This window comes from Leucoraja erinacea, unplaced genomic scaffold, assembly GCF_028641065.1.
Source record: "Leucoraja erinacea ecotype New England unplaced genomic scaffold, Leri_hhj_1 Leri_163S, whole genome shotgun sequence".
NCBI lineage: Eukaryota > Metazoa > Chordata > Chondrichthyes > Rajiformes > Rajidae > Leucoraja > Leucoraja erinaceus.
The window spans coordinates 43,870-63,847 of NW_026575935.1; the positions used below are offsets into that span (position 1 = coordinate 43,870).

The 19,978-nt window shown below is 46.7% G+C and overlaps 1 protein-coding gene across 1 annotated transcript in view; it reads left to right on the forward strand.

Annotated features, from left to right (window-relative positions):
- LOC129716061 (di-N-acetylchitobiase-like) overlaps positions 1-19,978 on the forward strand; it is a 43,841-nt gene that overhangs the window by 11,795 nt on the left and 12,068 nt on the right. Inside the window, exons 3-6 of the mRNA XM_055665941.1 lie at positions 6,356-6,555; positions 9,399-9,570; positions 9,647-9,744; positions 19,511-19,660. Coding sequence (XP_055521916.1) covers positions 6,356-6,555; positions 9,399-9,570; positions 9,647-9,744; positions 19,511-19,660 — 620 coding nt within the window. The remainder of the gene's footprint in view (positions 1-6,355; positions 6,556-9,398; positions 9,571-9,646; positions 9,745-19,510; positions 19,661-19,978) is intronic.

Genomic DNA, 19,978 nt, shown 5'->3' on the forward strand with positions numbered 1-19,978 from the left:
GCACAACCCAAGAAGATGACCTCAGTGGTGGAACAGACACCGGATGGTGGCTGGCCGGCGGGTGGAGCAACACAAGGGCTGAGAAAATGGATGAGGCTGCAGAAGGGAAATATTCCCTATCATGGTGGAGTTCATGCTGTTGGACCTGGGTCTTTCTCTGCCTGCAGACAGTGAGGAAGACTGTCAGAAGGTACAGCGACATATCGATCAGGTGCTGAAATGGGTGGTGAAATAGCAGATGGAATTTAACTTGAGCAAGAGTGAGATGTTGCACTTTGCGAGGTTGAATGTAAGGGGAATATATACAGGTAATGGCTAGTCCCTTAACAGCATTGATGTGCATAAGCATTTTGTAGTCCAAGTTCACAGCTCACTGAAGGTGACAGTACACAAGTAGACAGGGCGGTAAAGAAGGGGTATAGTATGCTTGCCTTCATTGCTCGTGGCATTGAGTATAAGAGTCAGGAAGTCATGATCCAACTATATATGATTTTGATGAGGCCATATTTGGAGTATTACTTTCAGTTCTGGTTGTCCCATTGCAAGAATGAGGTGGAGGTTTTGAAGTGGGTGCTGAGGAAGTTTACCAGAATGTTGCTGGATTAGATATTTTCAACTCAGATCAGTTTAGTTTATGGTCGCGTGTACCGAGGTACAGTGAAAAGCTTCTCTTGCGTGCTAACCAGTCTGCAGAAAGGCAATACATGATTACAATCAATCCATTTACAGTGTGTAGATACATGATTACGGAATAACTTTTAGTGCAAGGTAAAGCCAGCAAAACCTGATCAAGGATAGCCCTAGGGTGACCAAAGAGGTAGATATGGGGAAGGTTAGATAATCAGTAGAGAGCATGCTGACCGGTTGCATCGTGGCTTGGTTCGGCAATTTGAGTGCCCTGGAGAGGAAAAGACTACAAAAAGTAGTAAACACTGCCCAGTCCATCATCGGCTCTGACCTTCCTTCCATCGAGGGGATTTATCGCAGTCGCTGCCTCAAAAAGGCTGGCAGCATCATCAAAGACCCACACCATCCTGGCCACACACTCATCTCCCTGCTACCTTCAGGTAGAAGGTACAGGAGCCTAAAGACTGCAACAACCAGGTTCAGGAATAGCTACTTCCCCACAGCCATCAGGTTATTAAACCTGGCTCGGACAAAACTCTGATTATTAATAACCCATTATCTGTTATTTGCACTTTTATCAGTTTATTTATTCATGTGTGTATATATTTATATCATGGTATATGGACACACTTATCTGTTTTGTAGTAAATGCTTACTATGTTCTGTGTGCTGAAGCAAAGCAAGAATTTCATTGCTCTATACAGGGACACATGACAATAAACTCACTTGATCTTGTATTGCTTTCTCTGGAACATCGGAAGTTGAGGGAAGATGATAGAAGTATCTAGAATTTTGAGTGGCGTATATAGGAGAGACAGTCAGAACCTTTTTCCCAGACAGGAAATGTCTAACATTAATGGGCATAGAAACATAGAAAAAGAGTTGCATGAGTAGGCCATTCAGCCCTTCAAGCCAGCATCGCCATTTAATTTGATCATGGCTGATCATTGAAAATCTGTACCCCGTTCCAGCTTTTTCCCCATATCCCGTGATTCCCTTAGCCCAAAGAGCTAAATCTAACACTCGTGAAAACATCAAATGAATTGGCCTCCACTGCCTTCTGTGGCAGAGAATTCCACAGATTCACAACACTCTGGTTGAAAAGGTTTTTCCTCATTTCAGCACTAAATGGCCTTCCCCTTATTCTTAAACTGTGACCCCTGGTTCTGGACTCCCCCAACATCGGGAACATTTTTCCTGCATCTAGCCTGTCCAATCCTTTAAGAATTTTATATGTTTCTATAAGATATCCTCTCATCCTTCTAAATTCCAGCAAATACAAGTCCAGTCGACCCATTCTTTCATCATAAATTAGTCCCACCATTCCTGTATTAACCTGGTGAACCTACTCTGCACTCCATCAATAGCAATAATGTACTTCCTCAAATTTGGAGTCCAAAATTGCATACAATACTCCAGATTCTGTCTCACCAGGGCCCTATACAACTGCAGTAGGACCTCCTTACTCCTAAACTCAAATCCTCTCACAATGAAGGCCAACATGCCAATGGCTTTCTTCATTCCCTGCTGTACCTTCATGCTTACTTACGGTGACTTATGTACAAGCACACCCAAGTCTCATTGCACCTCCCCTTCTCCTAATCAGACAATAATCTACCTTCCTGTTTTTGCCACCAAAGTGGATAAACTAATGTATCCACATGGTACTGCATCTGCCATGCTTGTGCCCACTCACCCAACCTATCCAAGTCAACTGCTGCCTCATAGCATCCTCCTCGCAACTCACACTGCCACTCAGCTATGTGTCATCCACAAACATGTTAAATTCCCTCAACTGAATCGTTAATATATATTCTAAATAACTGGGGTCCCAGCACCGAGCCTTGCAGTGCCCCACTAGTCACGGCCTGCCATTCTGAAAAGGACCCATTCATTCCACACTTTGCATCCTGCCTGCAAGCAGTCCGCTATCCATGTCAATACCCTAACCCCAATACCATGTGCTTTAATTTTGCACAATAATCTTTTGTGTGGAACCTTATCATAGGCTTTTTGAAAGTCCAGATACACCACATCCACTGGCTCTCCCTTATCTATTCTACTTGTTACATCCTCAAAAAATTCCAAAAGATTAGTCAAGCATGATTTCCCCTTCATAAATCCATGCTGACTTTGACCGATCCCATCACTGCTTTCCAAATGCGCTGCTATAACATCTTTAATAATTGACTCGAGCATCTTCTCCACTGCCGATGTAAGGTTAACTGGTCTATAATTCCCCGTTTTCTCTCTCCCTCCTTTCTTAAAAAGTGGAGTTGCGTTGATTACTCTCCAGTCCACAGGAACTGATCCAGAGTCGAGAAAATATTGATCACCAATGCACCCACAATTTCTAAGGCCACCTGCTTGAGTACTCTGGGATGCAACCATCAGACCCTGGGGATTTAGCTGTCTTCCTTCAGTCCCAACAGTTTACCTAATACCATTTTCGGATGAATGTGGATTCCCTTCAGTTCTTCCCTCTCACTAAATCCTCAGTCCCCTCGTAATTCCAGGAGATTGTTTGTGCCTTCCTTAGTGGAGACAGAACTAAAGTACTCGTTTAACTGTTCTGCCATTTCCTTGTTTCACAATATAAATTCACCTGTCCCTGACAGTAAGGGACCGACATTTGTCGTTACCATTTGTTTCCTTTTTACATACCTAAAGAAACTTTTACACTCAGTTTTTATATTCCCCGCAATCTTTCTTTTATGCTCTTTTTTACTCCCCCTTAATTACCCCTTTGTTCTCCTCTGTTGAGTTCTAAATTTCACCCAGTCCTCTGGTTTGCTGCTTCTTCTGGCCAATTTATGCCTCTGGCTTGGCTTTAACACTATCCTTGACTTCCCTCGTCAGCCACGGTTGAGCCGCCTTTCCCCATTTTATTTTTTCACCAGACAGGGATGAACAATTCTGGAGTTCATCCATGTGGCCTTTAAATCTTCACCATTGCATCTCCACTGCAATCTTTTCAGTATAATTTGCCAGTCTATCCTGGCCAATTCCTGCCTCATACCTTCAGTCTCCTTTATTCAAGTTCAGGACCCTAGTCTCTGAATCCGTGTAACTCTCCATCCTAATGCTGAATTCCTCCATATAATGGTCACTGTTGCCCAAGGGGCCTTGCACAATAAGATCGCTAACTAATCCTTCCACATTACACAATATCCAGTCTAGGATGGCTGCCCTCCAGTCGGTTCCTCTACACATTGGTTTAAAAACCCATCCTGCATATATTCCAGGAAATCCTCCTACTCAGCAATGTTACCAATTTGCTTGGTCCAATCTATATGTAGAATCAAATAAATTGGATAGGCATATGGATGAGAAGGGAATGGAGGGTTATGGTACGAGTTCAGGCAGGTGGGACTAAGGGGAAAAAAATTTGTTCGGCATGGACTTGTAGGGCCGAGATGGCCTGTTTCCGTGCTGTAATTGTTATATGGTTATATGGTTATTAAAGTCACAGCTATAAAGTGAGAGGGAGAAGGTTTAATGAAGATGTCTGACACAAGTTATTTATATAGAGAGAGGTGAGAGCTTGGAACACATTGCCAGAAGTGGTGGTGGAGGTAGATACAATTGTGGCGCTTTAGTAGATTTTACATAGGAATTGCAGGGAATAGAGGGATATGTATCAAATGCAGGCAGATGAGATCAGTTGAACTTGCATCATGTTCGGCACAAACATCCTGTACTGTACTGTTCTATGTTCTTCTATGTTCTCTGAGTAAGAGGCACACAATTCATCGATGCAGCAATCTGGGATGGTCTAGAAACTGCATACACAGAATGCTGGACAGTACAGCACAGGAACAGTCCCTTTGGCCCCCAATGTCTGTGAGGAACATGATGCCAAGTTAAACTAATCTCCTCTGGCTGCACGTGATCCATCTCCCTGCATTCTCTGCACATCCATGTGGCCATGTAAAAGCCTCTTAAACCCACTATCCTTTCTGCCTCCACCACAGCCTCCCATCACACCCTAAAAAGCAACGCTGAGGAGGCTCCTTCCTCGTTGTTGATGTCAGTTCTGTCGTGTAATCTGCTTTGTGAGGAACTGAGGAAGTGAGGAACTGAAGGAAATCCACATTAGGCAGGAAATGGTGTTGGATAGACTGATGGGACTGAAGGCTGATAAATCCCCAGGGCCCGATGGTCTGCATCCCAGGGTACTTAAGGCTCTCAAAATCATGGATGCATTGATCATAATTTTCCAATGTTGTATAGACTCAGGATCAGTTCCTGTGGATTGGAGGGTAGCTAATGTTATCCCACATTTTAAGAAAGGCAGGAGAGAGAAAACGGGGAATTATAGACCAGTTAGCCTGACATCGGTGGTGGGGAAGATGCTGGAGTCAATTATAAAAGATGAGATAGCCGCACATTTGGATAGCAGTAAGAGGATCGGTCCAAGTCAGCATGGATTTACGAAGATGAAATCATGCTTGACTAATCTTCTGGAATTTTTTGAAGATGTAACTAGGAAAATGGACAAGGGAGAGCTAGTGGATTTAGTATACCTGGAGTTTCAGAAGCATTTGATTAGTGGGCAAAATTAGGGCACATGGTATTGGGGGTAGAGTGCTGACATGGATAGAGAAGTGGTTGGCAGACAGGAAACAAAGAGCAGGGATTAACGGGTCCCTTTCAGAATGGCAGGCAGTGACTAGTAGGGTACCGCAAATGCTCGGAGCTGGGACCGCAGCTATTTACAATATACATCAATGATTTGGATGAAGGGATTCAAAGTAACATTAGCAAATTTGCAGATGACACAAAGCTCGGTGGCAGTGTGAACTGTGAGCAGGATGCTGTGAGAATACAGGGTGACTTGGACAGGTTGGGGGAGTGGGCAGATGCATGGCAAATGAAGTTTAATGTGTATAATGTGAGGTTATCCACTTTGGCAGCAAAAACAGGAAGGCAGATTACTATCTAAATGGCGTCAAGTTGGGAAAAGGGGAAGTACATCGGGATCTGAGGGTCCTTGTACATCAGTCTATGAAAGTAAGCATGCAGGTACAGCAGGCAGTGAAGAAAGCGAATGGCGTGTTGGCCTTTATAACAAGAGGAATCGAATATAGGAGCAAAAAGGTCCTTCTGCAGTTGTACAGAGCCCGAGTGAGACCACACCTGGAGTATTGTGTGCAGTTTTGGTCCCCTAATTTGAGGAAGGACATTCTTGCTATTGAGGGAGTGCAGCGTATGTTTACAAGGTTAATTCCCGGGATGGCAGGACTGTTATATGCTGAGAGAATGGAGCAGCTAAGCTTGTACACTCTGGAGTTAGAAGGATGAGAGGGTATCTCATTGAAACATACAAGATTGTTAAGGGCTTGGACACACTAGAGGCTGGAAACATGTTCCCGATGTTGGGGGAGTCCAGAACCAGGGGCCACAGTTTAAGAATAAGGAGTAAGCCATTTAACTCACAGAGAGTGGTGAGTCTGTGGAATTCTCTGCCTCAGAGGGCAGTGGAGGCAGGTTCTCAGGATGCTTTCAAGAGAGAGCTAGATATGGCTCTTAAAAATAGCGGAGTCAGGGGATATGGGGAGAAGGCAGGAGCGGGGCACTGATTAGGGATGATCAGCCATGATCACATTGAATGACGGTGCTGGCTCGAAGGGCCAAATGGCCTGCTCCTGCACCTATTGCCTATTGTAACATGCCCATTCTGACCTTAGAGCTGTCTAAACTCTGTCTTTTCTTTACCTTTCTTCAGCAGATCTTACGATGCGTCAATTGACAATGACGGAAAGTTGGATGTCCACCAAAATAGTGCTTGTGAGAACTTATAAAATGGATGGAATATATATTAATGTCAGGGATAAATTAAACAAAGGAGCCCAGAATTATCATGAATTGACCCGGATGGTGATAAAATCAGCGTCACTTTTCCGCAGTGAATTACCTGGACGTCAGGTAAATATATCAATATGTTTCAAGCCTTGCATTCCAATATGAAGCTCAGAAATGCTGTCTGACCTGTTGAGTTACTCCAGCACTTTGTGCCTTTTTGTAAACCAGCATCTACAGTTCTTTGTCTCTCCATAGTATGAACATTGAACTTTACAATATTAGGTATAATTTTAGGAATTATCCATTTACCCCCTATCTTATTTCGCTTCCCTGTGCCTTATCTGGATGCGTACCCATTTCTCCCACTAGCCTGCCCTTTTTCCTCTTGTCCCCTTCCACCTACATCCCTTCCTCGAGCCTCACAATTCTTGCATCTCACCCTATCTAATTTCATCTCTGGCCTTTGTCCATCCATCCACTAAACCTCGGGTGCTGTCTGCCTGGAGTTTGCACACTCGCTCAGTAACCGCATGAGTTTCATCCGGACGCTCCAGTTTCCTCCCACATACCAAAGACGTGCTGGTTTGTAGTTTAATTGGTCTCTGTGAATTTCCCCTAATGTGTAGGGAGTGGATGCACAACTGGGATAACATAGAACCTCAAGCAATGGCCAAGAATGCACACCTACGCCTCTACTTCCTTAGACTTAGGTGGTTTGGCAAGTCCCCAACAACCCTCACCAACTTCTGCAGATGCGCCATAAAAAGCATTTTATAACAATGTATCACAGCAGGTTTCGGGAACAGCTTCAATCAAAGACCACAAGAAATTCCAGAAAGTTGTGGACGTAGCCCAGACAATCATTCACACCAACCATCCTTCCATGGACTCCACCTGCACTTCATGCTGCCTCAGCAAGACGACCAGCAAAATCAAGAACCAGTTTCACCACAATCACACCCTCGTCCCCCCCTCTCCTATTCAGCAAGAGTTATAGAGTCATAGTGTGGACCAGGCCCTTCGGCCCAACTTGCCCATAGCGACCAACATGCCCCATCTACACTAGTTCCACCTGCCTGCAAGTGATGGGTGTATACATACGGGTGAGTTGAGGGATTGGGGGTGTATCTGTCTAAATGTTGCTTAAATGTTGCAATAATACATGTAATCTCATATAGTATTTGTGTTTGACCGATTGACCAAATGATGCCAGCACAACAACCTGGCTCTCAACACCAGCAAAACCAAGGAACTGATTGTGGACTTTGGAAGGGGTAGGATAGGGACCCACAATCCCGTTTATATCAACGGGATGATGTTGTAAAGGGTCACGAACTTCAAATTCCTGGGCGTGCATATTTCCAAAGATCATTCCTGGTCCCAGCACACTGATGCAGTTATAAAGAAGGCACATCAGCGCCTCTAGTTCCTGAGAAGATTAAGGAGAGTCGGTATGTCAAGGAGGACTCTCTCGAACGTCTACAGGTGCACAGTAGAGAGCATTCTGACTGTCTGCATCGTGGCTTGGTTCGGCAACTTGAATGTCCAGGAGCGGAAAAGAATGCAGAAAGTTGTGACCACTGCCCAGTCCATCATCGGCTCTGACCTCCCACCTTCGAAGGGATTTATAGCAGTCGCTGCCTCAAAAAGACTGCCAACATCAACAAAGACCCACACCATCCTGGACAAACACTGGGAAGAAGGTGCAGGAGATTGAAATCTGGACCATCCAGGTTCAAGAACAGCTTCTTCCCCACAGCCATCAGGCTACTAAATACGACATCAATCAAGCTCTGAACAATAACAGTCTATTGAACTTCATCTGTTTATTTATTGTGTACATATTCTGGAAGTGGTGGCGTTGCCAAGCAGCTGCAGCTCGCCTGCAGTCCGTCTGTCTTTTCCTTTTTTTTGTTTCCTTTTGTCTTGTTAGTTGTATGTTTTACTTTATTTTTAGTTGTGTATAAGTGGGGGGTGGGGGAAACGTTTTTCTAAACCCCTTCCTTCAATGGGGATGTGACCTTTTCCTTGTCGTATCTCCGTCTCCGTCTGCGCTGAGGCCTCATATCGTGGAGCTGGCAGCATCCACTGGAATCGGCCTTGAGGCTCCGGTGGCGCTGTAGCTGCGACCCGACTTCGGAGCTTCGGAGGCTTCGCCCTGTGGACGGTAACATCGGTAGCTCGCAGGTCCCAGGTTGGTGACCGATTCTCCGGAGCTCCCGCTTAAACAGCATCGTCCGCTGGACTGGAGGGTGGCAGCTTCGTCCGCCCGGAGTCGCGGAGTTTGAATCAGCCCGTTCGTGGAGCTTGGAATCCGCCGCAGACCTTACCATCACCCGGCGGGGCCCCAACACCGAGAGCCTGGATCGCCTCAACGCAGCGGGAGAACAAGCAAGGAAGAGATAAGACTTTTTGCCTTCCATCACAGTGAGGAGGTGCTTGGAGATTCACTGTGATGGATGTTTGTGTTAAACTGTGTTCATTGTGTGGCCTGTTGCTTTTTTTTCTGCCATGATTGCAAGGTACGCAATTTCGTTCAAACTATTATTTGAATGACAATAAAGGAAGCTCAAACTCAGAAAACTCAAACATATATAGTCTATGGTATACAGACACACTGTACTTTTATCTTCTGTTCTGTATTATGTTTACATACTCTGTTGTGCTGCAGCAAGCAAGAATTTAATTATCCTATCTGGGACACATGACAATAAAACTCTCTTGACTTAACTTGACTTGTTAACTGGATAATGAACAATAATAAAGCTTTTTGCTGTGCCTCCCGACACATAATAATAATAAACTAAACTAAACTAGTGTGAATGGTTGATCGATGGTCGGCATTGACTCGTGGGACCGAAGGGCCTGTTTCCATGTTGCATCTCCAAAACAAACATTTAACAGTGATGGGAGCCAATGTAAATGACAATGTGCAATTGGATTCTTGTTTCTCTTGCTCTCTTTAGATCTCCTTTAGTGTGCCTTGGACTCCGAACTGCAAGAATGAAAGATGCTTCGACTTTCTGCCGATTTCATACGCTTTTGATTTGTTCATTGTTCACTCCTATAACATTCTCAATGACATGCAGGATGGTTGCGTTGCAATGTCAAGCTCTTCCTACCACGATGTGTTAACAGGTATGTCCGATGACACATCAGTGGCCACGTATCACTGAAATAACTGGGACCCAACCTCACCAATCTGTCCTTTCAGGTCTCTCCGACTACATCAAACTGGGCGTTGACTCCAGGAAGCTTGTGATGGGCGTTCCATGGTTTGGTTTTGACTACACTTGCAAGCGTTTCTCTCAGGTAGGGTGTAGGTCTTGTCCGTCCTCACCACTTTCAATGAGATTGTGCTCCTTATTTGATTGTGTCCACATGAACGGTCTTTTCAATTATTAAAGATGAAATAGCAGCGCATTTGAAAAGCAGTGCCTGCATTGGTCAAAGTCAGCATGGATATGAAGGGGAAATGCTGCTTGAGAATGTATTAAATAGAATGGATAAGGACGAGCCCGTGGATGTGGTGTATCGGGTCTTTCAAAAGTTCCGACACAAGAGATTAGTGTGCAAAATTAAAGCACATGGTATTGAGGGTAGGGTATTCATGGCTAGAGAATTTGTTTAAGAAGGAACTGCAGATGCTGGAAAAACGAAGGTACACAAAAAATCTGGAGAAACTCAGCGGGTGCAGCAGCATCTATGGAGCGAAGGAAATAGGCAACGTTTCGGGCCGAAACCCTTCTTCAGACTGATCGGAGGGGGGGGGGGAGGCGGGGACAAGAAAGGAAAAAGGAGGAGGAGCCCGAAGGCTGGGGGATGGGAGGAGACAGCAGGGGGACTGAGGAAGGGGAGGAGACAGCAAGGACTAACAAAATTGGGAGAATTCGATGTTCGTGCCCCCAGGATGCAGACTCCCCAAGCGGAATATGAGGTGCTGTTCCTCCAATTTCCGGTGTTGCTCGCTGTGGCCATGGAGGAGACCCAGGACAGAGAGGTCGGAGACGGAGAGGGAGGGGGAGTTGAAGTGCTAAGCCACCGGGAGGTCCGCTTGGTTATTGCGGACCGAGCGGAGGTGTTCGGCGAAATGATCGCCCAACCTCCACTTGGTCCCACCGATATAGATCTGCTGACATCTAGAGCAGCGGATGCAATAGATGAGGTTGGAGGAGAAGCAGGTAAACCTCTGTCGCACCTGGAACGACTGCTTGGGTCCTTGAACGGAGTCGAGGGGGGAGGTAAAGGGACAGGTGTTGCATCTCTTGCGGTTGCAAGGGAAAGTGCCCGGGGAGGGGGTGGTACGAGAGGGAAAGGAAGAATTGACAAGGTAGTTATGGAGGGAGCGGTCTTTGCGGAAGGCAGATATGAGGGGAGATGGGAAGATGTGGCGAGTGGTGGGGTCACGTTGGAGGTGGCGAAACTGACGGAGGATTACTTGTTGTATGTGACGGCTGGTGGGGTGAAAGGTGCGGACTAGGGGGACTCTGTCCTTGTTGCAAGTGGGGGGATGGGGAGAGAGAGCAGTGTTACAGGGTATGGAAGAGACCCTGGTGCAAGCCTCGTCTATGGTGGAGGAGGGGAATCCCCGTTCCCTGAATAATGAGGACATTTCAGATGTCCTGGTGTGGAACGGCTCATCCGTGGAGCAGATGCGGCGTAGACGGAGGAATTGGGAGTAGGGGATGGAGTCCTTACAGGAAGCAGGGTGGGAAGAAGTGTAGTCCAGATAGCCATGGGAGTCAGTGGGTTTATAGTGGATGTCGGTCAGAAGTCTATCACCTGCAATGGAGATAGTGAGGTCAAAGAATGGTAGGGAAGTGTTGGAAATAGTTCAGGTGTATTTGAGTGCCGGATGGAAGTTAGTGGTGAAGTGGATGAAGTCAGTCAGTTGTGTGCGGGTGCAGGAGGTGGCACCAAAGCACTCATCGATGTAGCGGAGGTAGAGGTCGGGGATGGGGCCCTGGTACATATTGAATAAGGATTGCTCAACGTACCCGACAAATAGGCAGGCATCGCTGGTGCCCATGCGCGTGCCCATAGCTACGCCTTGTGTTTGGAGGAAATGGGAGGAGTCGAACGTGAAGTTATTGAGGGTGAGGACCAGCTCCGCTAGGCGGAGGAGAGTGTCAGTGACTGGGTATAGGTTGCTTCTCTGGTCGAGGAAGAACCGGAGGGCTTTGAGACCATCCTGGTGGGGGATGGAGGTGTAGAGTGACTGGACGTCCATTGTGAAGATGAGGGGGTGAGGGCCTAGAGAGTGGAATGCACGGAATTGCTTGGCAGACAGGAAGAAAAGAATGGAAATAAACAGGTCCTTTTCAGAATGGCTGTCAGTGACTAGTGAGGAGCCACCAGGCACAGTGGTGGGACCCCTGTTATTTACAATATACATTAACGATTTAGACAAGGGAATTAAATGTAACATCTCCAATTTTACGGATGACAAAGTTGGGTGGCATTGTGAGCTGCAAGGAGAATGCTACAAGGCTGCAGGGTCTTTGATAGGTTGGGTGAGTGGGCAGATGCATGGCAGATACAGTACAATGTGGTTAAATGTGAGGTTATCCACTTTGGTGGCAAGAACAGGAAGGCAGATTAATATCTGAATGGTGTCAGATTAGGAAAAGGAGAGGTGCAACGAGATCTAAACATCCTTGAACATCATTCACTGAAAGTATGCATGCAGGTTCAGTAGGCAGTGAATAATGCCTATGGCATGTTGCCATTCATTGCGAGAGGATTTGAGTTTAGAATCAAGGAGGTCCTACTGCATTTGTACAGGGTCCTGGTGAGACCGCATCAGGAGTATTGTGTGCAGTTTTGGTCCCCTAATTTGAGGAATGACATTGTTGCTATTAAGGGAGTGCAGCGTAAATTCACTCGGTTAATTCCCAGGATGGCAGGATTGAGATATGACGAAATAATGTGTCCTGGTGTTGGGGGAATCCAGAACCAGGGGTCACAGTTTAAGAATAAGGGTCATTTTGGACTGAGATGAGGAAAATCTTTTTCACCCAGAGAGTTGTGAATCTGTCGAATTCTCTGACACAGAGGTCAGTGGAGGCCAATTCACTGGATGTTTTCAAGGGATATTTAGATTTAGCTCTTTGAGCTATAGGAATCAATGGGGAATCTATGGGGAGAAAGCTGGAACGGGGTGCTGATTGTGAATGATCAGCTATAATCATATTGAATGGCGGTGCTGGCTCTAAGGGACGAATGGCCTACTTCTGCACCTATTTTCTATGTTTCAGTGTTTGTTAACTTTCTGGAGAAGGGATTTGTTTGCTTTCCCAGGGAAATGGAGATGAAATTAGTTGCTGCCTTGTCACGTAAATCGTCCCATTAAGGCACATCCTTGTATTTGGAACAACCCAATACTTCTGCTGCATGTTGATTACTTCATGGCTGCCAACTCTCACGCCTTGAGCATGACACTCACGCATTTCAGCCAATTCTCACGCCCTCACGCTGAAGACAGAATTCTCACGCTGTCTTCAGTCTCTGCACAGCAAAGATCCTATAGCAGAGCTGTAGGATCTTTGCTGCGCAGTTTGTCTATTTGCGTCACATGACAGCGATCTGCACGGATTGGGGAAGCGCGTCGTTCCTGGGCAGCGGGTGTCAGCGCTTTTGTGCGCGGTCTGCGAGCGCTGCGCTGCCGGGGCAACCTCGCTCCTTTGACCATTTAAGCAAAATTGCTCCCACTTTCCCCATTTTGATTCTTGAGATTAATATCCCTTTGCTCTGTTAACAGTGTTAAAGTATTTATGAGGTCGAGTCAGGAAAGGGAACATGTTATTTATTTTTAGTTTGCTTTAATTTGTTAGTTGATTGTTTTTTGAGTGCCATCATTTCTGAAATGGTCTTAAAGTAACTTAACTGTTATAAAGCAGTAATAAGTGATTTTTGTCCAAACAATTGGAACTTGCATAAAATGTTTGCATTATTAGCAGGACTGCCGAATATCAGGTGAATACATACTTTTCCCCAGGATATGTGATTCAAGCACTAGAGGGGATTGGTTTAAAGTAGGGCTGTCAAACTACCGGCCTGCGGGATGATTTTGGGGGGAAAAAAAGTAGTTTAGCTTCTCCCATGCAGATGGTGTGATAGGTGAGCGGTGGTCCCAGCACCAACCCCCCTCCCCCTTACTCCCTGAGGCATGGCTCACACCTCCCACCCTCACCTCCGGCGGCTCTATATCCGTTGGCCGCTCTGTCCACACCCCATGGAGTTTTAACCCCGGACCGGGGCCAGGAGCGGACCGGGGTGAGTGGGGGCGTTGGTGCCGCCTCTGGAGCCTACTATGGGGGGGAACACCACCCCCCCCCCCCCTCCCACCCCCTCCCATGCTTTTACAATGTGGTAGGAAACCAGAGCACAGATCGCCAAAACCGGTCAAGAACAGAGTTTTAGTAATATAGATGGACAAACTGATCTGATCTGTAATTATGCCTTCAATATTCTGTTGTGCTGCAGCAAGCAAGAGTTTAATAGTGAGATTAAACGAGTACTTACCAGTACGAAGTTTGATCTGTATTTTATGAGGAGTTACGATGAGGGATTACGTGAAGAACCCACCCAGCGCGCAGGCGCGGCATACTTCCAAGCAGCGGTGTGGAATCACAGATAGACACAAATTGAAGTAAAGATAGTAAAGATTAATGAGACATCAGGCCGAGTTTGATCTATACAATGAGGGTGGGAGCGGAGGGCACGTAATCCCTCATCGTAACACCTCATAAAATACAGATCAAACTTCGTACTGGTAAGTACTCGTTTAATCTCACTATTTTACTTCGGAGTCACGTGAGTGACTACGTGAAGACTTCAAAGGTCTGTGATTTCAAACCGTGTAACAGTTATATCACTCACTGCCGAAAGATCATCGAGGGAGGAAGTGGTATCTAAAGACCAACGAATTTGTTAGTTTTAAAAAACAAATGTTTATTAACAACAACAAAAAATAGCTCCCCTGGGCTTTAAATTATAAATTTGCGGTTTCTAAAATTCTCTCCGCAAAGACGTCCTTCTCCATCAGCGGTTTGTGGTAGAATTTTTGGAATGTCGATTCCCTTGACCATCCCGCTGCACTAAGGATGTGGTCTAGGGGAACCTGCATCCGATCCACCGCTGACGTGGACGCTGCCCTGGTTGAATGGGATTTAAAAACATCCGTGTTAATCCCTGCCGTATTAAGGACCTGTTTCAACCATCTGGATATTGTCTGGCTGGTAACCCGTCCAAAAGGCTTTTTATGGCTGACCCATAAGGCTTTCTCTCTCCCTCTAAGAGTTTGGGTTGTGTCTATGTAATCATAAAGGTGGGTCACCACACACAGCCTAGGTTCTGGAGGGTAGGCCCGGAAGATCAACGGGGAGTTGGATATACCTGGCCTGCTCTGTTTAACCAACCCCGGCATGGTAAAAGTAATGGAATCTGGGGTGGTCACCATGTGGTCCAGACTTAACTGATGCAGCGACTGAACCCTCTGAGCAGAGACAAGCGCCATGAGCATGAGGGTCTTGTAAGTGGACTGTTCCAGGCTCAGGGATCCCACCGGAGGCCAACCTCGAAGGTGTGACAATACTACACTAACATCCCACACATGGGTGTATCTAGGTGTAGGGGGTTTGGTGTTATAAATCCCTTTAAGGAGTTTGATAACCAGAGGGTGGGATCCAATACTATGCTGTCCTGTGGGCATAAGGTATGCGGACAGGGCGCTCCGAGCTGCATTGATGGCACTGTAGCTCATCTTTTGGTCATGGTGTAGGTGGGCCAGGAACTCCAGCACATCCGTGATCGAAGCCGTCTTGTAAGATGTCCCTGCTTTCAGGCAGTACTGTTCCCATTTCCTGATGTAGGTCAGGTACTGTTTCTTGGTGGAAACTCGCAGGGATGCCGACATGGTGGTGATTGTTCTCTCTGATAACCCCAATCCCTGGTAAGGTCTGTTCAGAATCTGGAAACCAGGAGGTTCAATTTTTGATGGCATGGATGACTTATGCCAGTTACCGGGTGAGTCAATAATTGGGGGTGGTTGTGAAGGACCATAGGTGTCTCTACCACCATGTCGTGGAAAATTGGGAACCATGGTTGGGTAGGCCAGTCGGGTACGACCAGAATGCCTGAGGCTGAGTCAGCTTGAATTTTCTGGAGTACCCGACTGATGAGGCAGAAGGGAGGGAAAGCATAGAAAAAGAAATTTCCCCAATCCAGCGTGAAGGCATCTACCGCTGCTGCCTCTGGGTCTGGTTCCCAAGCCACATACATGGGTAGTTGGTGATTTAGTCTAGACGCAAACAAATCTATATCTGGCGTACCATATTGCTTAACAATTCTAGCAAATAGTTTCGGGTCCAACATCCATTCGATGTTGTCGTTGAATTTTCGTGACCTGGTGTCCGCCACTGAATTTAGCTTGCCTGGTAAATAGGCAGCTGATAGCCAAATATGTCTCTCGACACACCATTGCCAGATTATAGTAGTCAATTTGTCGCATGATACTGATTTTATGCCACCCATGTGCTGGATGTAAGATACCGCCGTTGTGTTATCAATCATAATCCTAACATGCACATGCCGCATATCAGATGCATATGCTTTTAGCCCATAAAAGGCGGCGAGCATCTCCAAGAAGTTAATGCCCAGTGTTTGTAGTAGCGATGCCTCTGAGTTAGTCCATCTGCCACCTGTGCTGTCTATAGAGTTAGTAGCTCCCCAGCCTAAAGCACTGGCATCCGTTGTAATGGTTATGTTAGGATTGGCGACGGCGATAGGACTGTGACTGTGCCAAATGTTATCCACCCACCACTGAAGTTCTGATCTGGCTTCAGCGGGTAACTCCATTTTACGGTCATAATGCCCCCTATTAAGACGTAATGCATGTGTCCTTGCTATTTGCAAATTTTGATAATGCAAGGGCCCATATTGGGCAGCCGGGAATGCTGCTACTATAGTACCAATGACTCTGGCTACGTGCCGTATCCTTGGTTGCGGTATTGCAATTAAATGGTTACAGGCTTCTGTAAGTGTAACTTTTTTGTCTCTGGGCAGAGTGACAGTCATATGGATAGTGTCAATAGTGAAGCCTAGGTAATCCATGTTAGTAGTAGGCTCCAATATTGATTTATCTGGGTGTAGAATGAATCCCAAAGTTTCAAGGAGTTGTTTAGTGGCTAAAACTCCTGCGACAGCTAGTTCCCTTGTTCTCCCTAATATGAGAACATCGTCCAGATAGGCCACGACTAAATGTTTTTGTTCTCTCAATTTTTTCATGGCCACTTTAAGAATTTTTGTAAATAATCTGGGAGCTGTCGTTAAACCATTGGGCAATGCTCTATACTACCATAGCTGGCCCATCCAGATAAATTTCAGATATTTGTAATAATCCTTATGAATGGGTACTAAATAGTAAGCATCCTTGATGTCTATGCTTGCCATGTAGTATCCCTTGGAGATCAGTTGTCTGGCAGTGACAAATGTCTCCATTTTGAAATGTTGATACTCAACAGACTGATTAAGTGACGTCAAATCAATAATAATACGACATCCACCATCTTTCTTGGATTTGAGAAAAATATTCGATACAAATTCCTGCGGCTCGTGTGTGGTCATTTCTATGATGCCTTTAGCCACGAGCCTGTCTAGTTCAGCTTGTCCTTCTACCTTCTCTAATTCTGAGGGAAGGAATACCCTTTGGGGCATGTGCTGAACTGGCGGTTCTATGCCTGGTTTGAATTCAATTTTGTATCCACTGATGCTGTTGAGTATAAACTTGTTGTTAGTAAGGGAGCACCAAACATGCTTGAAGAACCTCAAACGCCCTCCTGTTAACACAACACCCTTTGTCTGTGCATGTTGGCAGGAACCAGACCCACCTACCTCCATGTTTATTTGTGGGGGCGTTTCCGATGGGTTTGGCCCGAGGGTGTCCGTGTTGGTGCTGCGGTGGGGCGGCGCATCTTCCCACGGCTCCGCCCTGGGCCCCACTCTAAAAAAGAGCTCTGGGGGTAGTGGGAGGCGGTCACCAGGCTTTCACCAGCTCGGTACCTACTGGTGGATGCCGAGGCGTGCTGCCAACTGGGTGTCTTCACCCTGCTCGGTCCTGGCGCTGCCCTCATGAGGCCTACAGGTTTGGCCGCCTCTTCCAATTCTTTGAGTTTCTTGGCCAAGTCTGCTCCAAATAGCAGCGCCTCCCGTTCCGGCGCTGGAGCTTTGCAGAGGCCCGCGTATTTGGGATTGAGGGCAGGCCTGATGTTATCCCGCCGTAGGCTGTTGAGCTCGTACGTAGTGTTGCACATCAACGCCAGCGCATCCTGCTGGGGTATGGAGAGCTCTTCGTTACCGACGGACCGAGCAAAGGCGGTGATGGCTGCAGTGTGGAGCTTCAGGACCCGCTGCATTTTTACCTCCTGAGTCCTGATCTGCTGCCCCAGCTGGTTCCATATTTGCCCGTTGACAGTTTTCACCCGCAGCGCCTCGCAATTTTCTGGCGCTGTATAGGTGTCAAGGGCCTGCTGAACGACCTTCTCCTGCAGCGGCTTGTTGGAAAGCCTATTGATACTGGCCGCCATTCTAGGTGGTAGTACCATCCCGGTCGTTGGGGGCGCTGCGTACCGACCGACTACACCCAGTAGCTCTTCTTCCAGCTCGCCCGGCATACTTATGTTGTCGTCCGCCTGCCCTTGTGATAGGCCAGCCCAGTCCTGGCCTCCCTTACTGCCCTCGAACAGAGAGGGTACAGAAGGGTGTGGCGATGGTATGGAGGAGGCCAAAGCCCGTCCTCCTTGGAGATGCCTAGCCTGCATCTCCTCATTGATCATCTGCTCCAGGAGCTGCCTCATGCAGCTGATGCGGGCGTCTCCCCGTTTCGCCGGTGGAGAGCGTTCCCGTTCCTCCGACGAGTCGGAGGACACCGGCCGGTCAGTTTTGCGGTTTGCCTTCCTCCCTGTGCGGGGCGTCGAAATCGGCGGCACAGGGAGCGGCTCGGTGTCGGGTGAGCGGGAGCGTTGAAATAGCTCCTCCGCTACTGGTGGCTGCCGCCCAGATATAGACCCCTCCTCGGGTGGAGTTGGGCAGGCAGTCCTTCTAGCTGGTCGCTTTCGGGTGGCCATAATTTTCTCACCGTTGAGCGACTCTGTAACACAAAAAGGCACTTACCTGAGGTCTTGTCTTTATGCTGCCGCTGGAGAGCCTGGCTCCAGCTGCTGCCGCTGTTGCACTGCTGACGTAATGCCACGCCTGCGCGCTGGGTGGGTTCTTCACGTAGTCACTCACGTGACTCCGAAGTAAAATTGTCATATCTGGGATACATGACAATAAACTCTCGTGACTTGACGACTTAAATCGTCGCATTAGGGCAGCTCGTTGTATTTGGAACAACCCAGTACTTCTGCTGCATATTGATTACTTTGATAACTTGTGATGACGTTGAGCCTTTCCACGCTACAGTTTGCCCTCACCATCCATAATGTTGATAATCCATGATGTGATCCCACTTTCTCATCCACTCCCTTCACGCCAGGGACAATTTACAGAAGCCAATAAACCAACAAGATTGCTTTTAGAATGTGGTAGGAAACCAGAGCACTCGGAGAAAACACACGTACCACAGGAAGAATGTACAAACTCCGTAAAGACAGCACCCGTAGTCAGGACTGAGCCCGGGTCTCTGGCACTGTGAGGCAGCAGCTCTACTGCTGCACCACCATGCCACACCAAAAGACAGTTTCTTCCCAGCTGTTATCAAGCAACTGAACTATCCTCTCTCTGGTGGATATCTCACACCAGCTGGAGAGCGTCTTGAACTCCGATCTATCTCATTGAAGATCGTTGAATTATCTTTACTCGACTTTATCGTGCACTAAATCTTACAGCTTTATCCTATATCTATGCACTGCGGATAATTTGATTATAATCATGTATAGTCTTTTCTTTGATTGGGAAAGCATGCAAACAAAAGCTTTTCTCTGTACCTCGGTAAGTGACGATAATAAACTAAACTAAACTGAAGTGAACTAACTTTATTTACATGTACACATCACATGTATGTTTTTATATGTCTCAGGCCGGTGGGTGTGAACTGAAAAATACTACTCGCTGTAGTTATCAATTAGGAATTTGGATCCCGTATAAAACAATTATACAACGCCTGCCAAGATCATTGACTGGAAGGTTGTGGAACGATGACCGGTGTACCCCATATTTTGTCTACATGGTAAGATCATACATGGGCAGCTTGTGAGTCAGACCATGCAAATATTACCATCAGGTAAGCGCAGAAGGTTAAGGGGGGACTTGATAGAGGTCTTTAAAATGATGAGAGGGATAGACAGAGTTGACGTGGATAAGCTTTTCCCACTGAGAGTAGGGAAGATTCAAACAAGGGGACATGACTTGAGAATTAAGGGACAGAAGTTTAGGGGTAACATGAGGGGGAACTTCTTTACTCAGAGAGTGGTGGCTGTGTGGAATGAGGCAGGTTCGATTTTATCATTTAAAAATAAATTGGATAGTTATATGGATGGGAAAGGAA